The sequence below is a fragment of the Fundulus heteroclitus genome, chromosome 20 (assembly GCF_011125445.2).
Source record: "Fundulus heteroclitus isolate FHET01 chromosome 20, MU-UCD_Fhet_4.1, whole genome shotgun sequence".
NCBI lineage: Eukaryota > Metazoa > Chordata > Actinopteri > Cyprinodontiformes > Fundulidae > Fundulus > Fundulus heteroclitus.
In genome coordinates this window covers 15,131,278-15,151,046 of record NC_046380.1, presented here as the reverse complement: position 1 = coordinate 15,151,046, position 19,769 = coordinate 15,131,278, and the positions used below count along the sequence as shown (strand labels likewise).

The 19,769-nt window shown below is 39.9% G+C and overlaps 1 protein-coding gene across 7 annotated transcripts in view; it reads left to right on the top strand.

The window, feature by feature from the left end:
- Positions 1-19,769, top strand: part of arhgap9 (Rho GTPase activating protein 9) — a 74,539-nt gene that overhangs the window by 28,434 nt on the left and 26,336 nt on the right. For 6 of the 7 annotated variants that reach the window (XM_036151838.1, XM_036151833.1, XM_036151835.1 and 3 more), the window contains exons 6-9: positions 2,628-2,717; positions 13,028-13,093; positions 18,745-18,891; positions 19,037-19,126. In XM_036151838.1, the coding sequence (XP_036007731.1) occupies positions 2,628-2,717; positions 13,028-13,093; positions 18,745-18,891; positions 19,037-19,126 (393 nt within the window). The remainder of the gene's footprint in view (positions 1-2,627; positions 2,718-13,027; positions 13,094-18,744; positions 18,892-19,036; positions 19,127-19,769) is intronic. The other variant, XM_036151837.1, reaches the window with a different exon arrangement.

The window sequence follows — 19,769 nt, the reverse complement described above, 5'->3', positions numbered from 1 at the left end:
GACCAGCTTCCCTGCCCTGTCGGGAAATAAGCATCTTCAAAGCATGATGTCGTAAACGCGATTTTTAATAGTGGGCATGTGGGTGCAGGGTGATAGTTTTCTGTCACACATTACGTTTTGCACGTTGGTCAAAAGGTGAAACTTTGGTCTCATCTCACACCTCCTCACCAGACACCTTCTTTAATGTGTTTGTCTTGTCCTCTATGTGACTTGTAGCAAATGGCACAGTCTTGGTAATTTCCCCGAAGAATAAGTTTCTTAACCTGGCCAGCCAGATTAATAATGTGTAGCACTCTTCCCTTGGGTGGGGGAGGCAAATTTCCTGTGTTGGCCCCTCTTGGGCACCTTTGCTCCTTTGGGCATCTGGGGTTTTGGTTCCCCAGGTGTCTGCCTCAGTGCTCTGGGTTGTGGGTCTTTGGCTCCTCACAACCACTAATGATAATAATAATAATAATAATAATAATAATAATAATAATAATAATAATAATAATAATAATAATAATAATAATAATAATTGAACTTTATTGATCTCACAATGGAGAAATTCACTTCTGCATCTTAACCCATCCCCTTGGGGAGCAGTGGGCTGCCACTGTGTGGCGCCTGGGGAGCAATCTGGGGTTAAGGGTCTTGCTCAGGGACCCAGAATGGCAGCTTGTGGGAGTTGAACTCAGAACCTCTGAGACCGAAGCTCTGTGCTCTAACCACTAGGCCACCACTCCCCCCTATTGAGCATTTTTCTCATGGGTAAACCTCACATACGCAAACACACTCTCACAAACACCTACAGGTGCTTGGATCTAGGTACTTACAGATTCCCTTCTGTACAGATAAACCCTTTTATTATCTTTAGCTGTCACTTTATACATGTCGTGTTAAATAATACTGTATATTCTCCAGTGATGGTATCAAGGCGTTGCTTGTTTGAACCTGTAATACTTTATCGGCTGGTTGTGCTGTTCTTTTTACATCTCTCTTTGCAGGTGAAGAAGCAGATTGAGGATGTTGTGTCGTTCTCTTTCTTTTCTGTCCTCTCTCTCTTTCCCCTTTTCCCTTTTTTTTCTCTTCTACCTTCTTGTTTCAGTGTCCATTTAAGATGAAATATTCCCTGCATAGATTATAATAAAGTTTCTTGCATATATAAATCAAGCGGAGCACTATGGCAAAAGCAGAAAGGCTCTGCTTGTGAAAGTAAAATTTGTTGGGCTCTTTTTGGCATTAAGACAATAATTCTTAATGCCAGATTGCCAGACAGGACACAAAGAAAATGTGTAGCACTTTAGGTTTTGCACATTATCCAACTGGGAATGCTCCTTTCGATGCCGTTTGGGGAAAGGAGGGACATTCTACTGAACTCTCCGAGCTGATTGGGCGAAGCAACAGCAGCGGACGTCATGAGAAACCACATAAAGCTTAGCTAGTCAAGGCATTTCTTGCAGTTCTGCTATCAAAGAAGAAATCATGGAATCTTGCTAAGCAGATATGATAGTAGCAGAAATGCGTGCGTCCTCCTGCGCTGCCATGTTTATGTTGGTTCGGCTGTGGGCTCTTCAGCTCTTTCTTTCGTCGCACCGGCATGTCCCGCCTTAAATCACAATACTGCCACGTGATTGGCCCAAACCGTTTGTGGTCTGGACACAAACGGTTGAAATCGGAGCAGGACAAGGTTGTTTCTTGTGTGTTTGTGAACACCCAAATACTGCAAAAATTCTTCTTGCAGGCTAGTTTACAAATTTGTAGAGTACAAGGCTAATAAATGTCCAGGCAGCAGATTCTCACACCTAACTTGTGGATCTCTTCAGCTCCTCCAGAGGTGCCATGTACCATTGAGGCTTTTATAGACGAGCTGGATTTATACTGAGACTGAATTAAAATTAAACTGGACCCCAGTTACCAATACAATGGGGTTTTCATTAGATTTTATTAAGGTGTAAAAGAGGTGGGGTTGAATGCCAATTTACAGCATTTTTTATGTGTTTCTTTCCGCTGCATAATTTTTCACCATCTTGCGTTCTTCAAATACAAAAACCACAATAAAACGTATTGAGATTTGTTCTTGTAATATATCAAATGAGAAAAAATTCAAGAGACATAAATCATCTTGCAAAATAATTTAATTAATAGTATAAAGTATTTTTTGGGGTTGGCCATGTTGTCACCAGGGTGAACAAATACAGTGAATTTTGTTAATATAATTCTTCTGCACTTTGTTTCTCTAACCTGGTTCCCTTTCTAACAGCTACTTCCTTCATCATTATTAGGCAATCCATTTAAACTGTGCTGTAGGCGGAGCGTCTGTTATTTTTTAGCTTTAAAAATATTTTGTCGGTCACTGAACAGGAGGAACAAAATTGACTGGGCAATAGTTCCCCGATTAACACAAATGTCTCCTTTGTTTTGTTTTTTGACATAGTTATATTAAAATACACTTTATTGAAAGCATGTTTCCTCACAGATTAACTTTGGGAATGTGTTGCATTCAGGAGTCAATGATATAACTTTACAATTATTTTAAAATCAGGAAATGCGATTATATATTTATATTTAAAAACCTGGATTAGTATTATTTTTTTCCAGTCATGATTATAGAAGATAATTCTTGTTTTGTATGTGTTTGTCTGATGCAGGGTAGTCTTGTACAGGCTCAGACTTTACCCCGGGACACCAGCCACCTCTCACTACCGCTCTCTAAGACTGGCAATGGAACAAAGCACAAGGTAAACAACGCCTTATAAAGGATCAAATGCCGCCTTAACTGGTTCAGTAGATACTCCTGTATTAACTCAGCAGTTTTATACATGAAATGTGAGTATGGTTTGTGTTTAGATGAGTCAGCTGCTGTGTTGATGGAAATTAATGAGGGGTGTTGTGTGGCTTAAGAGGGAAAAACATGTGCTATGGTGTGACTGCATTTGGTTTGTCCACACGTAAAAACACCTTTTAGTTTAAACTAAAGACGATCCAAAAAAATACGTTTCTGATGAATCTCCACTATTATTTGCTTCCCATATAAATATGTCTCACAAACCCTAAAAAAAAAAGAGAAAAGCAACAAATAATTGTATTTGTTCAGTGGAGGTAAAAAAAAAAAAATACAGCAACAAGATATACATATGGAAAAAATAATCACCTGCCCCACATTTGTTGAAAAGACAGATGAACTGCTGTTTTAAAAATGAAATCAAGCATTTTAATAAATGTAGACTTTTTATTTGAGTGTTATTATATTTTTATTTAGTAATCAACCAGGTTTTCCTGTTTTAAAGAGGGTATAAATACCATGCGACACGAGGGGAGCAATTTCATTTCTACCCTTTCACAAACGGATGTCCTTGTGGATAGTGTTACTTCCTCGTTGCGTGTTGCATTAGATATAATGTAGCCCATTTACAAAAGAAGCTATAGATGTCCTTACCTTAATTTTGTAACCTTTTCTACATTGGTTGACTCAATGTATGTCCAGTTGTACTTTATGCTCGGGGTGTGAAGTTTTGAGGACACTCGCACTAAAACTGCTGCCCTCTACAGAGCTATGAGGTGTTTTGTTGGGGTACACAAGTTTGCTACTAGCTTTCTGTAGTGTAGAAGGTGACATGGGTCGGTGATAAGGGCGATAGTGGCAAAGGAGCAAAGAGTTTGTCCTGTAAACCGGTGGATTACAAGTTCTAACCCCCCACTCCGACTGTCTCAGTTGTTGCGTACTTGGCCAAGACCCTTCACCCGCTTTGCCTGCTGTTGGGGCTGAGAGGGCCCGTTGGCACCAGTTGTACAGCAGCCCCGGTTCTCTCAGTCTGCCCCAGGGCAGCTGTGGCTACAAATGCAGCTCACCACCATCAATATGTGAGTGAATGGGTGAATGACTGAATGTAGTGCAAAGCGCTTTGGGATCTTAGGACTTGATAAAGCGCTATTCAAGTACAGTACCTTGTCGTAAAACATTCAATTCAATTTTATTTCTAAAGCGCCAATTCATGAAACATGTCATCTCAAGGCACTTTCCAAAGTCAAATTCAATCAGGTTATACAGATTGGGTCAGATTATACAGATTGGTCAAAAAATTTCCTATCTAAGGAAACCCAATAGATTGCATCTAGTCTAGACAAGCAGCATTCACTCCTCCTAAAGAAGCGTAGAGCCACTGGGACAGTCATCTGCATTGTCCATGGCTTTGCAGCAATCCCTCACAGATGTAAAATGGTTAGGCTATGGAATTGCCTTGTTCTCATCCCAGAGGAAAGACTGACCAGTAAGAGTTTTATTTGCGACTGAGCTCACACTTACCCCTGATTTAAATGGATTACTACAATATTTTCTCTTTGTGATAAAAGTTGTATTTACATGAATAGTGTATTTAGTGATCTGGATATAGTCAAACTGAGGTTTTTTAAGAAGTATAAAGATCAATAGTTCCAGAAAATTTGTAGGAAGCCTGAACTTAAAATTTATATCGAATTTAAAGGGTAACTCACCCCCAAATCAGCAATTTATTTATTTATTTATTTTATTTTATTTTTTACAAATAAACTGTTAACATGGTAGTCTAGTATTGTCTACATATTCTGGTCATTATTTTGACAAATTAGTGCATATTTGTTGAAATACTGCTTTTGGGGTTACACAGTGGTCTTGTTCCGTATCGCTATTGGTTCAAAAGTTTTAGTGACGTAATTTGGAAAAACTTACGTCAGTAACTCTGGCAAGTCATTTTAACAGTAGGTTTAATCATTTAATCAGTAGGTTTATAACTATCTGGAGTTACTATTATAGATATCTGTAACATCATTTTGACTAGTCATACTGTTAATTTGACTAGTATGAATTTTGATTTAAAATATAGAAAGAGTCATTCTGGCTAGTCAAAACTAAATTACAGATGTCTATGATGACAAATGACACATGAATGACAAAATAGTTTGATTCTTACTTGGCAAAACTGAATTCCAGATATCTGTAATTACAGTTTTGACTAGACACATTTATTTGCAGATACTTTGAACAAGAGATTTCACTAAGAAAAATTATGTTGCAGATATCAATAATTAATATCTAGTCTAGTGATTAAATGTTAACTGGCTTTCCAAAGCCTGGCTCACACAATATGTAATCTAAATCCCATATTAAACAGGTTTCCAGTGTTTCCTTTTTTCACCTCTGGAATATTGCCAAAATTAGAAATATCCTATTCGGGGTGTTGAAATGCAGAAAAACTAGTCCATGCATTTCTTACTTCAAGGTTGGACTATTGTGAATCTTTACTGTCGGGAAGTCCACAAAATGTAGTTCAAAGCCTTCAGCTGATCCAAAATGCTGCAGCAAGAGTTCTGATTAAAACTAAAGAAAGATCAAATTTCTCCTATTTTAGCTTCCCTTTCCTGTTAAATCCAGTTAAATCAAGAATGGAATTTAAAATTCTTCTTCTAACGTATAAAGCCCCTAATAATCAAGCTCCATCATATATCAGAGCTCTGATTACCCCGTATGTTCCTAACAGAGCACTTCGCTCTCAGACTGCAGGTCTGCTGGTGGTTCCTAGAGTCTCTAAAAGTAGAATGGGAGGCAGATCCTTTAGCTATCAGGCTCCTCTCCTGTGGAACCAACTCCCAGTTTTAGTCCGTGAAGCAGACACCCTGTCTACTTTTAAGACTAGGCTTAAAACTTTCCCTTTTGACAAAGCTTATAGTTAGAGTGGCTTAGGTTACCCTGAGTTATATAGTTATGGTGCTATAGGCTTAGGCGACTGGAGGACATTAAGACCTATTACCTTCTCTCTGCTACCTTTTGCTACACTACAATTTTTTTTTGCATTATTTGCTGTTATTTAAACGTTTAACTTTATGCACTTTCTCAGTTTTTTTTCTCTTCATAGTAGCTACATCTGGGCTAATGTTCTGTTTAGCAGTGACACCGTTGTGGATGGTCTTGGCAGTTCACTCTAAGCCTCCTTCTGCTCTAGTGTTCTTCCTGTTAAAGGGGAGTTTTTCATTCCACTGTCACTACATGCAGGCTCGGGATGAGGGATTGCTGCAAAGTCAACAATACAATGCAAGCGTCTGACCACTGTGGCTATATCCTCATCCAGGGGGAGTGAACGCTGCAACTCAATGACTCAATCTGCTGAGTTTCCTAAGAAACTTTTTTTTTAACCAGGCTGTCTGTATGATTCAATTGATTCGATTGAATTGACTTTGTAAAGTGCCCTGAGATGACATGTGTTATGAATTGCCGATATATGAATATTATAAGTTGAATTGACAGAGGGAATCATTACTGCAGAATGTTACATAGACTTCTAAAACTGAGAGAAAAGTAATAGTTACAAGATCAGATGTTGCAGTTATTTGTGTGTTAGCAATACACTTCCTCAATACATTCTTCTGCTACCAGTTGTTGAATACAGCCAGATTTGAAACGAAGTGACATCCACTGTTTAAGTCAGGAACTGAAATTGTTAATTATGTTACAACTTAGTTGTCCTTTTGAACTTGGCAGCTGTAAGTTTCATAGTTTTCTGTTGTCTTTTTAACAAGAGAAAGGTTTGGATTAGATCAGAATGTCTAATAATATTATTATATTCCACCCACTATGTACTTTTTTTTTTTACTAGGCCCTCAAAATGCCTTTTAATTTGTTGACTCAATGCTGCTCGTCTCAAGGAAATTCGCTCTGATAAGAAAATGTGTTTATTTGTTTGCCAAGTGAGTCAGTAGTGTGTGGATTTAATTTAATCTTTGAGGATAATTAATTACATTCTTCGGAAGAATCCATTTGGCTTTTTATTTGCTAACTTACTGCTCATCCCTGAGAGAGAGAACGTTGCAAGTAATAATTATAGTCTACTATAACATTTTAAGTGTGAACAGCTGCGCTCTGACATCTGTAAATAGAGAAACCACAAAGAGACAGACTGACACACACACACACACACACACACACACACACACACACACACACACACACACACACACACACACACACACACACACACACACACATACGATGCCCACCTCTTTCATGTAAATTTTTTATGTTTGTGCTTCAACAACCAGCTCTGAAGCAGACAAAACTGCTTCATCTGGTTCATCTGCTTCAATGAGCGACTGGATATTTCTTGACTTGTGGTTTACTGCCCTTTAACACACTCTCTTGCTTCAATTCTGTTTTTGTGGGGGTCATCGTTTAGAATGGCAACCTAATGTGATCTGGGATCTGGGCTAGTGTAAATGAGCAAAAGTCGTTCGAGCCACAAACAGGAAGACTGGTTGAGCTTTTTAAAGCTGCATTCTGCAAAGAAATTTAAATCAATTTCCCCTAAGTTCCCAATGTTTTTAAAACTGAACTTCTTGATAATGAGTTAGCAACGAGTTTTATCGCTCAGCCAAGCTTATGTACATTTGAACTGATAAATCTGTAGTTCTGCATGTTTGAAGAGAACAGTCTGTGACTGAAATTGATCCATTAGCCAAATCAGTGATGACGTGTGCGACGCAAATCAACACAAGCCCGTATGCTCCAGATTGCCAGAGATAAGCATTTTGTGTCTGAACGTTGCCTTGCCTCAGCATTGCATCAGTGTTTCAAATTTAATGTTGTTCATCATGAAAAGTGCACACATGATCAAAGCAGTGGTTCTCCCCATCAAGTCATCTTGGGTTGTGCTGACCTATATGTGTCGCTATGCATTCTGGGCTACATGATGTGTAATACATACCGTATACCTTATGGGTTTGTGAACCAGGTGTTGAAACCAGAGTGGCCCATATAACTTGCACGCATACGTTCTCTAGTCTAGATTTTTTATCTTTGGAAGTAACTTTGTAGTCTTTTTCCTTTTGACTTCTTAATCAGCTCATCTGTGATGGCTTACAGCTTGACTTATAGATGATCTTGGGCTGAACGGAGGAGTGGATAAATGGATCTTCAAAGAGCATAAAACTTCACTGACAACCGCAGTTGAGTTCAGCGTGCTTTGTTAGATTTGTACTAACTGAATGATTAATGCAAAGGTGCAAATCTAAAAGTTTAGGTACTCAAAGGATTTAGAGTTTATAAATAGGTTTTACAAGTTCGTTGCCCATGTTTAGGGGTTTGAGTTGCATACAAACCCCTAAACATATAAATAAAGCAAAGGTGACAACATTTCTTTTGGTTTTAGAAATGTTATGGATGTTTTCCTCCAAGATCTTAGAGCAACTTGGTTGCTAACTCACAATATAACCTTGTAGCTTGAGAGTTGTAGGTTCAAATCCCTTAAATACATTTTGTTGCTTACTTGGAGTGCAGAGAATTTGAATTTAGTTTGTCCAGGTACTGCGTAGATATCTTTATATTGCTTTTGGATCATATTTTAAAGCTGTTCACTTTTCTCTGTTTGTTATGTTTTTTGAACAATTACATCACAGTATTTGCTGTGGAGCTGCTAAATAAGGTCAAGGACTTCTAGCTTACCAGTCACAAATCCACTATTTTTATTCCTCTGAGCGATTTTTGTAGTCCAAGCTGAAAGATGGCAAAGTTACAAGTGGATAAGTCATCAGTTATTCGTTACACCGTCCCCCAGCATACTACAGAAATGTCCGAATGAGTGTAGAATACTCTGTGACCTGGAGAGGGTCGGGGTGTGAAGTGCCTCCTTTAGATTTAAAGAGACGGCGTCAAAACGAGCTGCTCTCAGACGCACCTCAGAACAGATGAGGAATAGGGGGAACGTGGGGGTAAATAAATGAGGAATTCAGACCAAAGCATTGCACTTCCACTTTATATAGACCACAACTGAATGATTTCAGTGTGAAAAGGTAGAACTGAAAAGCACGATATATATCCTCTTTAATCTTCCCTAGGCTGTTTGTTGTATGTGTTTTTCCAGCTGATGCTGTCTATGTCAGCAATGGTTGCTGACGTTGAGAGTCGCCTGACCTGCTACTCCTTTATGCCTAGAAAGCCCAGGGAGAGGAAATCGGCAACAAAAGTATAAACATTGGTTCTTTCACAGTTCTATAATTTATGGGAAATAAAGCCAAACTTTCAAAAATGGTCCCAATTTGAATATTTCAGCACCTTCCCTTCATTATGCTCCACCCCAAATGCCCATGGTAAACCAGAAACATTATCTCCTTACGTTAACCTATTTCTGGAGTAAAAGTATGCCCAGGTAATCTGTTCTTATCCTGCTAGATTTAGTGGAAATTATGGGTGATAAAGAATGGCCCCAGAAAACTATGGATCCTGGAAAGTGTTCTTGAAATCAAACTGTGCCTTAATACTCCACACCGCTCACTTTAAGAGTTTTTCAACAGTTTTTTTCCCCCCTAGCCGGCTGGATTTTTTAGATCCTGCTCAGAAGGTAGTACAGTGGTTGTCGAGTAGAGTAGATCTCTTACTTGAGCAGACTGCTAGTCAGTGATTAGCCATGGATGTGGCCAGCTACCTCTTATTAGCCGTGGGTGTGGCCAACCGGCCAATAGTGGAGGGGAATTAACTATGATTTGCCAACTCAATAATACTGAGAAAGAAACATTGGATTCAATACACTGAAAGCTGTGAAGTTTTGTCAATAAAGACTGTGTGGTTAAAAAAGTTGTTCTTCACGGCTGCTGATCTAACCAGTGTTGTGTGCGTGCGGTAGAGAGCAAAGCAACCGCTTCAGCAGGCGGCTTCCACGGGAGGCTTGAGAGAGGCAGTGTGGAGCGAAAGCCCGGCATTGGCGGTGTGGGGGCTGCTGGGGGAGAGCTCCTCCACCGTTGACAGTGGATCTAACCCAAAGAACACTCGACGGAACCAGTGCAACCCCACCCCCATTTCTTCAGAGTTAATGCCTCACAGTAACGCTTAATTGCAAGCGGGGTGCAAAACAGAAGGCGAGGCTTAAAGCCACCGCCTTACCAGGTCTGCTGAAAACCAAAAGAAGAACAGAAGCTCTGGGAGGACTAGTGGAGTGGTGCAGGGTAGACTGGGGCAATGTAAAAGTCCCATTAAATGGTTCTTGGAATGGGTTCTTGAAGTCATACTGTGCCCTACGTTCCTCTTAGGGATGAATGTGCATGTTTTTCTTTAGTTTCTGCAAATGATCCCTGTGTTGGGAAGCAGGGTTAACCATTGATTATATATTGTAGACAGGGATGATGCATATTGTAAAGAAGTTCTGTGAAAATAATGTGAAAGGCAAATTCAGCAAACATACGTTCAAAAGAAAAAGGCTTTTAAGAAAAAGGAGTTCTATGGAGAGAAAACTTCTTTAACTAGTCTTCATAAGGATGGTTCCATTATGCTGGGCCTGCATCCAGTGATGTTGAAGGACCATTTTAGTAATTCATAAATTCTAGTTTTTTTTCTCTCATTAAAACTACATATATCTCCTAAGTCTGCTATTTTAACTAATGTTAAAGATCTTACTTAGTATTATTTCTGATAAAGAAAGTTAATGTGAAAGCAGTGCTATCTGTTGCTTTTGAAGAAAAGCAATCATTAGACCTTTTTATGACATTTATCCGTCACTCTGTTGCACACATGTACTGCTCTGCTTGCTTGCTTGTTTGCTAGTTTCCACAAACCCTAGAATGTGGTAGTGCACCTGTGTCAGCTTGGTTCGATGCATGGCGACAAATGTAAACAGGTGTTGTTTGTGGGTCTCCTAGTGTCACTGTGCAGAAATGATTAGCCAAATTTAATAAAACTTAATTTTGTTGCTGTTTAACAAAACACCAGCAACAGTTTGATAAAACAGCAACAACATTGAAAAATATTGCTGGTCGAGTAAAATATTGCTGGTCATGAAAGACACAAACAGCCAGGGTTTGGAAACTGACAGTTTTGGTATAGTAAGGCTGCTTTAGAAGTACAATGTTTAACACACATGCCAGCTACAAGCAGCATATGTGTTAAACATCTGGCTGCAGGTTGGTAGCGAGCAAATATGTAGCCTGATTTAATTAACAGGCTAATACCCGCTGTCAAACTTGTGTTACTGAATAAGGAACAGAATGATAAACGGATATATTCTGCATGTCTTTATTCTATGTGTCATAATCTATATGATAAGTAATTTTGCAACTGTAAAGGTTGTGAGTTGTCTACGTAGTCTATGAGCCCCTTTGCAAGGCATATTATCAGCATATTGTTTATTAATGTGTGCAAGTTAGTGTTTGCCAATGGGTGAATATGGCTCTAGTGTTAAGTGCTTTGAGTGTTCAGTATGACTAGAAAGGTGCTAAATAAATCCACGTGTCATTAGAACAGTTCATGTGGCATTTACATAATTATTTATTAGTAATATTAATAAACAGCAGCGCACTGTTTCCAGAAGTAGTAACAAACGAAATTGTTACTAGAGATGCTCAATAAAGCTTTGTTTAAAAAAAACGTAATGGTGGATACTGTAGAGAGGTCTGTGTGGATGTGTAGTGGGAGCCAGGAAAGTGAACGAAAAGTCTATGAAATGTGACATGACCGCTCAGACTGAAGACGCTTGGAAATCTTTCAAATACGTATCTGATTTAGTACCACATATGGAAGTGCCGCAAATCAGCTTTTTTGGGGGGGGGTGGATTGTAATCGGACAATTCACGTTGTCGTGAAAAAGTCGCTTATGGGTCAAATATGGGCAAAACGGTCACATCTGGGTGGCATTTACCTCCTATGTGAAAGTAACCTAAGTTTAAAGGGCAACTCACCCCCGTACCAGAGCCTTACTCCGCCCACATCTAATATTTGAAAAATGTCCCTAAAGGTTTTTTCTCCTTTTGATACATTTAAACTTAGTCTGGTTTTTCCTGAGCTGGACCATTCCTGCTAACAGGGCACATAAAACTTAAGCCCTATTTTAGTAAAAAGATTAATCAAAAATACAACACGGGGCTGGTTGGAGACCCAACTTTTAACCAGGCACTATGTGAAGGAGGTAAAGAGAGCTCCACAGCCTAATTTCAATACTACTGTTCCTGACAACTACTAATGCAACACTTTATTTGCATTTCCTCTCAGTTAAAGGTTAGAGCCTAAATCGCAATTTTTTTTTTAACTTTCCCTAATTTAAGCAACCGAATTGTGCATAACAGCTCATGCAGACAGAAAATGTTGGCCAGTGGTTAGTGTGGCAACGTTAAACTCGATGCGATGATTCAGTGGAGCACACACCTTCCTGATGTGCTGCTGTACACGAGGCTGGCTGTGTGGGCTGATAAAAACAGCTTCCCTCTCGAATGGGGAAGTAGACTCGGGCTGGTATACGCAGAGAAGAGGTGCATGGCTTTTTTACATTCAGCACTCAGACAAAACGGCTGTCATGACACGAAACCACAGGAGGCCGAGGAGGTAAAGCCGACAGATAACAAGCCACGGGGAATTCGAGCCGGCCTGAGCTGTTCGAGCAGCTGAACAGTCATAATGAGCACCTTTGCTGTGAGTTTTTTCTCTCTCTGTTATTGCTGCTTCGACTCTGTACTTACTAGGTTTTAAACGTTTCTGCCAGCACACATGTGTTCTGCATACTGAGTTGGAATCAATCTGCTTTATTTGACTGTATTGGAAATATCATTCCCTCATATTAGGGTTTTATGATCGGAGCAATTGTTGCTGACACCGTTGTTCTGAGCTGAATAGGAAAAAGGCCTGATAGCCACACATTTGAGTCGGAAAAAGAGGTTTTACGCTCACAGAGCAGTTACTGCCTCTCATTAACTCCAGATGAGTACGGATGGGTTGGTGTCTGTGTGAACCCTTGGGCCGGGTTACGTTAGTCATGACTGACAGGATGTTAGCGGGGCAGAGAGGTGGTTTCAGTGCTGGTGTGACTTTAGCCTCGTATCTGATCTGAGCTTAACAAATTTGTCGACATCCTGTTTTTCACAGAGGTATAAAGTCCACAAAAAGCGGGTCCTTAGTGTTGCACAAATATTCACAGAAAACTGACAAAAAGGGACTGAAGATGAGATGTTCTTTTTATCCTTTTACCGTCAATTTTAGAGTAAACTAATTAAAATTATTTATTTTGACTGCTAGTTTTTAGTCTTTGTCCTTTGATTCTCTTTTCAGCTGTCGCCTGATTATGTCTTTGGCAGCCACCAGAGGAATACTGACAGCAGCTTGCACATGAAACAGGTAAGATGTTTCTCCATCTGCTGCCCTTTTATCACCAGAGGGCATAAAGCATTTCACCCTGGCTACAACCTTGGAATAAAAGGTCAAAGATAAAAGCACCCTGTGCCACTTTTACATATTCTGTCTGAACAACTGAATGCATTTGCTTAACAAAGCAGGACATCAAAATAACTTCAGTGATTTTGTTCCCCTGCTTTGGCTCCATCACAGGGCCTGTCCTGGACATTTGCAGGCCCTGAATAGAATATGGGGGGCCTACTTTACCATGAGTAGACAGTCAAAGATGCTCAAAACCAAATTATTTATGCAGTGATATACTTTATGCATAGCATTTGACCTCTATGAATATGGTGTAGGTATCATAGTTAACTGCTATCTGAGCAGACTCACTGAAAATGCTGTATGAGTAAGTGTGCAGCTGGATAAATGAGGGCACAGATTGTGAATGTCCTCGTTTATCACTGAGTAGCATGGTTGGCTAGAAGGGAGTCCATTTACCATGTGCTGGCCTAAATAGTGCTTTTTGTTGAAACTTGTTGAATGGTGTTAACAGAACTGATGTGATGCCAACTGTAAGATTGCTCCGCGCCCACGGGAAGTGTTCTCCAGGTGGAGCTAACCCTCGGCAAAAAATGTGTTGTTAATGGCAGTGATAGTGAAGCTCACAGTGTTGAAAGAGGCCTTTTTGCCATATCTACCAACATTATGGCAAACAAAATGGAAAAAATCTCCTTAACAGGTTGTGAATCGTGTCAGTGAAGTTATTTCAAGGTGACCACGGTCTGTGCAAAATTGTGGTGCCGTGAACTGATCATAGCTGACAACGAAAAAACTTCGTCAAACAGAAGCTGCCACATAAATATATCCAAAGCATCATACAACACAGCAGAACTAGCACCAAGCATTACCCTTTAATTTAACCATTAAGCATACAATGTTCATGAACAAAAATGTTGTTACCGTCAACGAACATTCGGCAGTTAAATTTCTCTAGACACCGTTTTTGGTTTCAGAAATAGAAATAAACACTATCAAAACGTTTGGGGTGATGTGTGTCTGAATTGTACTGTCCGTGATGTTTTTATATTTTTTTTAAGAAAATCCATCCGACCGCAAAGCGTTTGTAATATAACATCCAGGGATCTTGTTGGAGGGAAAGGGTGGGCAGATTCTGCAGTTGAGACGAAATGCGATTGCTGATTGGTCAGTTCTAATTTTATCAAAATGATCAATTATTTGGAAAAAAATAAGATGCAATGAGCGACAAATAAAACCCACTTAATGCCAGGTCCGGTTCTGGTACATCCACATATAGCTGAATTCTGTATCCGCACAGAAAGGTTTGAGCATAATGGTTAAACTGGCTGGAGGTGCTGTAATAGGCGTTGTGAGACGCCACTGAGTGATGCAGTAACGCCGCCACAGACGTAAAGAAGGAAGAAGAGCAGGACAAAAAACATTGAACGCAGGTTAGATGTGAACCGATGACAAGGCGATCTACACAAATGCTGTAGAGGAGCAAAATGTGATAGCTTGAAATCCACAACAAATTGAATAGTGTCTGAAACACAACTGCAACTCTGAACTCCGCCATTGGTGTTGTTTGTGTTAGTGCAAGTGTGTTAAAGCTGCATCAGGGGTTCTGAGAAAACCGTGAACTTAGGCTGAAAACTTGAACAAGCACACCTTTCATGTCCCTTCCATTGCTCTCTGCTGCGTTGGCTAGACCATTGCGCTCGTGTCCCAGAGGTTCTGGGTTCAACTCCAACAGACTGCTACTCTGGGTCCCCGAGCAAGACCCTTAACCCCCGATTGCTCCCGGGGCGCCGCACAGGGGCAGCCCACTGCTCCCCAAGGGGATGGGTTAAATGCAGGAGACAATTTTTATTGGAATGTATGTTCCAATGACAATAAAGATCATTATGATTATTATTATTATTACATACTTTCTCTGAAATAAGGTTTATAGATGTCATCAGTAATTAAGTAATTCAGAAATTAGCACATGGGTTCTTCCATTGCCCAGCAATTGCTGTATTCTCTCCTGTGATCTTTAATCGCATAAAATGTATTTTAGAATGGATGAAAATCCCTAGCAGCTGCTCTATTTAACATATTTTGATCGTTTTAGCAACAGGAAAGAATATTTTGACTGAAAAGTGTCCATTTTGACCAGGAATGTTGCAGGCCCGGATTTGCCAGGTAGTTTTTTTTTTCTTTTCTTCTTTTTGGGGCTTTAAACACTTATTGCACAGTCAAAAACTAAACGTTCAAGTCGTTTATGAGGTTATCTGACACTTTTGTGTGGTTTGGAGCTTGAGCCCTCAATATCCTTACTTATGAGGCAAAGATGAACGTAACAAAGTCACATTTTAAGTGACGGGAGATGCACGGTCCCAAATTATTATTAATATAGGTCCTCACAAATCTGAACTGTGTCTCCGCTGCCAGAGCGCACACACAGACACTCGGTAGACACCGAGCACGCGCCTTATGGGGACATACTGCAGGTTTTTTCTCCATGAAATATCACAATGTTTTGCCCTAAAAAAAAGAGACAATCTTTTGTTCATTTCACACAGACCCACCTTAAATGAAGTTTTCTATATGCTTCTCACTTAAAAATACAAACATCACCCTGTTCAAAGTTCTCAAAAATGTGAGTGCCACTCGTGAACACATTCTTTGTTAGTGCACAATGCTGCTTGCGGTACACTTGCATACGTGATGACCTCCTGCACACGTTTGTAATCATTGTGATTGCGTTAGCCGACAAGCCTCTGCCTTGTTTTATTGGTTTGTAAGCTTGCCTCTGTCTGTAATCCCGATTGTTTTGTTGATGCTTAAGCAGCCTTACATGCAAAACTTGCATCTTGGCTGTTTTACTGCAGAACACATGAATGTGAAGCCAGCTATGCTGATCTGACTCTCAGCGATCAGCGTTTATGCATATTAAGGTGGTGAAACAGCAACTCTTGGTGCAAAAAAGAAAGGCTGTTACCAAAGCAGATTTCTAATGCAACATGTTGCGTCACAGTGGGGTGTGGGTGCTCTTGCTTTAAAGCCCTTTTTAAAGGCCTGCTCTTAGCAAAGCAGCAGATTTAGCTCTCAGAGTTAATCCTCCCCGTATGAAGAGATGTAAACATCAGTAAGGATCTTTATGCAGGCTGTTATAACTGGGTTACACAGATTGGGAACTTTAATAAGGCTTTAGATGCACAAAAAACTGGAAGCCTCTTACACAGTTGCATGTTTTGGCTTGAGACTATAGCTATGACTATTTTGCCTTTAACGTAAAAGCATTTCATATTTATGTTTCCAAATGTTCCGATATAAAATGTGTGTGTGTTAGTCACCATTTCCCAGTGTGTGAAATTGCTGCCGTTCTGCTCTGTTGTTCTTCCCCATTGAGAAATCATTTTAAGTATGTAAAACATTTTTCCGAGCTCTTTTGACACTGAACTGAAATGGCTTCCTAAAACTAGTTGGGGAAGCAACAGTCTGGTTTAAACAGATAAGGTTCAGTTCAATTATACTGCAGCTTACTTTTTACCTCGGGTATTTCCCAGCCAGAATAGTCTCTGAGACCACTTTGGTTCAGTCTTTGCTCAGCACCAGTTCTCTCTGTTTTCCATTTCCCAAAGCCCAGACTGTTTTTGTTATTGTCGTTGTTTTAAATGTCTGTGGCACTAGTTGCCTATATTTGAAAGTTGACCGACAGGAAAGAGGGTTAGGAGAGGGGAAGACGTATGGCAAAGTCGAGTCAAACAAGTCAAACCTGGGACGGCCGCGTTAAAGACTGAGCCTCAACGGGACATGGGTTGCGTGTACTCCTGCTGCCCCAACACCGCACGCTCCAAAGTACAGACTATTGCACAATAAACAGCAGGCAGCTTGGGTAGGGGCAGACTCGTGGTGACTGACAACAATGTTGTGATCCCCACGTGTATTTCTCATCATTTGTGGTTAAAAACTATACTAAGGCACTGGACTGACACATGCTTATCTTCTTTGCTGTTTGCTTTACTGCCATCAGCTGACTAGTTAATATAAATTAGTGGCTGCTGTGGCTTTGACCAATTTTACCCAAATTTAGACATATTTGCAATTGCTTTTATAATAATGTATTTGTATTCATGCTTTTAACATTCCCCGCTGGTTCATTAAAAAAAAATAAAGTACTCTAGCTGTTTTTTATGGCAATGTTTACAAATCCTACTGGAAACAATGTAAGGAACTCATTGTTTGTAGACACAGATCAAGCTGGAACTGCGGATTGGGAGATTATAAAGAGTATTCCTCAACACTTCCTAGTTTGTCTTTAATTTGGGCTGATGATGAATAAGCAGCAATGGATAAACGTATTTTCCCCCTAAAAATGTCTTCTTTTTGGCTTTTTTCTCAGGCTTAAATGCTTCGTACTATCGTACTAGTTTTAATGTCAAACAAAGTAAACTTTTCATGATTATTACATTCATTAGACAAAAGGTTGGTGAAAGGTAAACGATGTAGTTAAGCAATTCTTTTTTTTTTTAAAGCTGAGTTAGATTTCAGTAGAAACACCCAGGCACCCAGGAATCTGTCTGTCAACATGAAGTAGGCTAAAAGAGCTCAAAAAGCACTACACCGAGCCTCAATTAAAATAAATGTAGAAACACATGTGAACAAATGCAATGACAGACTGGGCAGAGTCATTAAGCATTTTTTTAGGCTTTGGGACAGTGGACAATAAATGTAGAAAATGTGTAACATTGATAGACCTCGTCAGACGTACCCCAGCCTATCAAAAATACCCTAAAAGTGCTCAAAGACTCATCCAGGAGGTCATAGCAGAACCCAGAACAACATTTAAAGCGCTGCAGGCCTCGTGTTCCTCAATTAAGGTCAGTTTTCCCGAATAAGAAAGAGACTGGGCATCCACTGATGACCAGATGAAACGAAAAGGTTCATCTCACAAGGCCGAAAAATATTTCTATGATCTTTAGACCTTTAGGAAAAAGACTCTCTTGATTGATGAAAAAAAGTTTAACTTTCAAGATGATGTGCTTTCTGCTATATCTGATGTAAAACAGTGTGGCAGAAAAAATAACATGTATTGTGTATACATATATGTAAACATGGTGGTGGTACTGTGTACCTGAATGACTGGCAAGATTTCTGCTCGCCACCAGAATATCTGCTCAAACGCACTTTTATTACCCAGCAGGACAGTGCTCCATTACACACCAGCAAGTCCACCTCTGAATGGCAAAAAATATATAGAATGAAGTTGTTGTTTTTTTATTGCTTTGCATAAAAATTCTGGACTTAAATCCCAATGAGATGTTATGGCATGACCCTAAACAGGCCGTTCATGCTTTTAAAGCCCTCCAGTGTGGTTGTTTTTAGAATACTCATTGCCTGTAAAATATTTCCCATTAATAAACACAATCATTTAAAAACTGCATTACTCGGGTTATCTTTCTCTGATATTAGTATTTCTTTGATGAGGTGAAATATTTAAGCTTGAAAGGAACAAAAGAAGTCAGTGAGATCGGCAAATACCTCTTCGTGGCACAATAAGTTGTAAGTCAACATGCTTTAAATCACCTTTTTTTTTTGTCCTTTTTATTCTTTTTGTTCCATCTTCTCCACAATATTCGATGACAAAGAACATCCAGCGAGCCGTCTCCTCGGACACCTTGAGCACATCCTCGTTCATGAATACAGAAGGACAGTGCTGTAACTCTGGGTCCCAGCATGACGGCAAGCAGCAGCTCAGCCACTCGCAGTCTATGGCCCTGCCTGAGAACGGAAAGGTATTCCCCTCCACATAATCATGATCGCAAGCTCATCGGCTGCGTGTGCAATGTTTGCACGAAGCACAAAGCAAAGGGCTTTCTGTGAACAGAGACAAGGGAACAGCATAGACAATACTCTCTTTTCTTTTTGCATCTGGTCCAGCAGTGCAGAGATTCCTCCTGCAACGTGACCAACATCATCGTTGAGCCTCCTTCTCCGGAGAGTTCTCCAGACAGTGACGGATCTACGCCGGTGAGACGAAGTTAAATGTCGCTTTTGTAGATGAATGCATGGGAAAGGTTTTCTCCTCATCAGTACAAAAATCTCCCGAAACGGCTACATTTTCTTCCAATAAAATACTGCTGGAAAATTAGTCTAATTTCTAAAAGATGCTATATTGTTCTAATAATAAACTTAGGGTGATGCACACAAATTTTCTTAGTCTAACGTTGACTTAATAAAAGATTATCAATAATAATTGTCTTGCCAGCGAGCTTTTCTCTGCGCCGTTTAAAAGGATCCACCAATGGAGTAGATGTATTAGATGGTCTATAAAAAGCACCATTATTTGGGGGTGTCTGTGTTTACAGTTGCTTTTTCTCTCACTAACAGGCCTTCCTATACTGCACTGAGCACTTACAGTATAGCGGCACAGACAGTATTTACTCTCTCGCATCCTAAACGGGGCCATACCGCAGTGGGAGATTTCACAGCAGCTCCCCTACTGTTATTTTTGGAATGATGCAACAGCCAAGTTAAATGGCTTCACACAGGATTCGGTATAATATAGAGAGGGAAAAAAAACCTCTGAGGAACTTCACTCATAACATGTCCCTAATAGACTCTTTTCAATTTTAGCCATTGCTGGCTATTTTAGGCAGTTCATATATATATA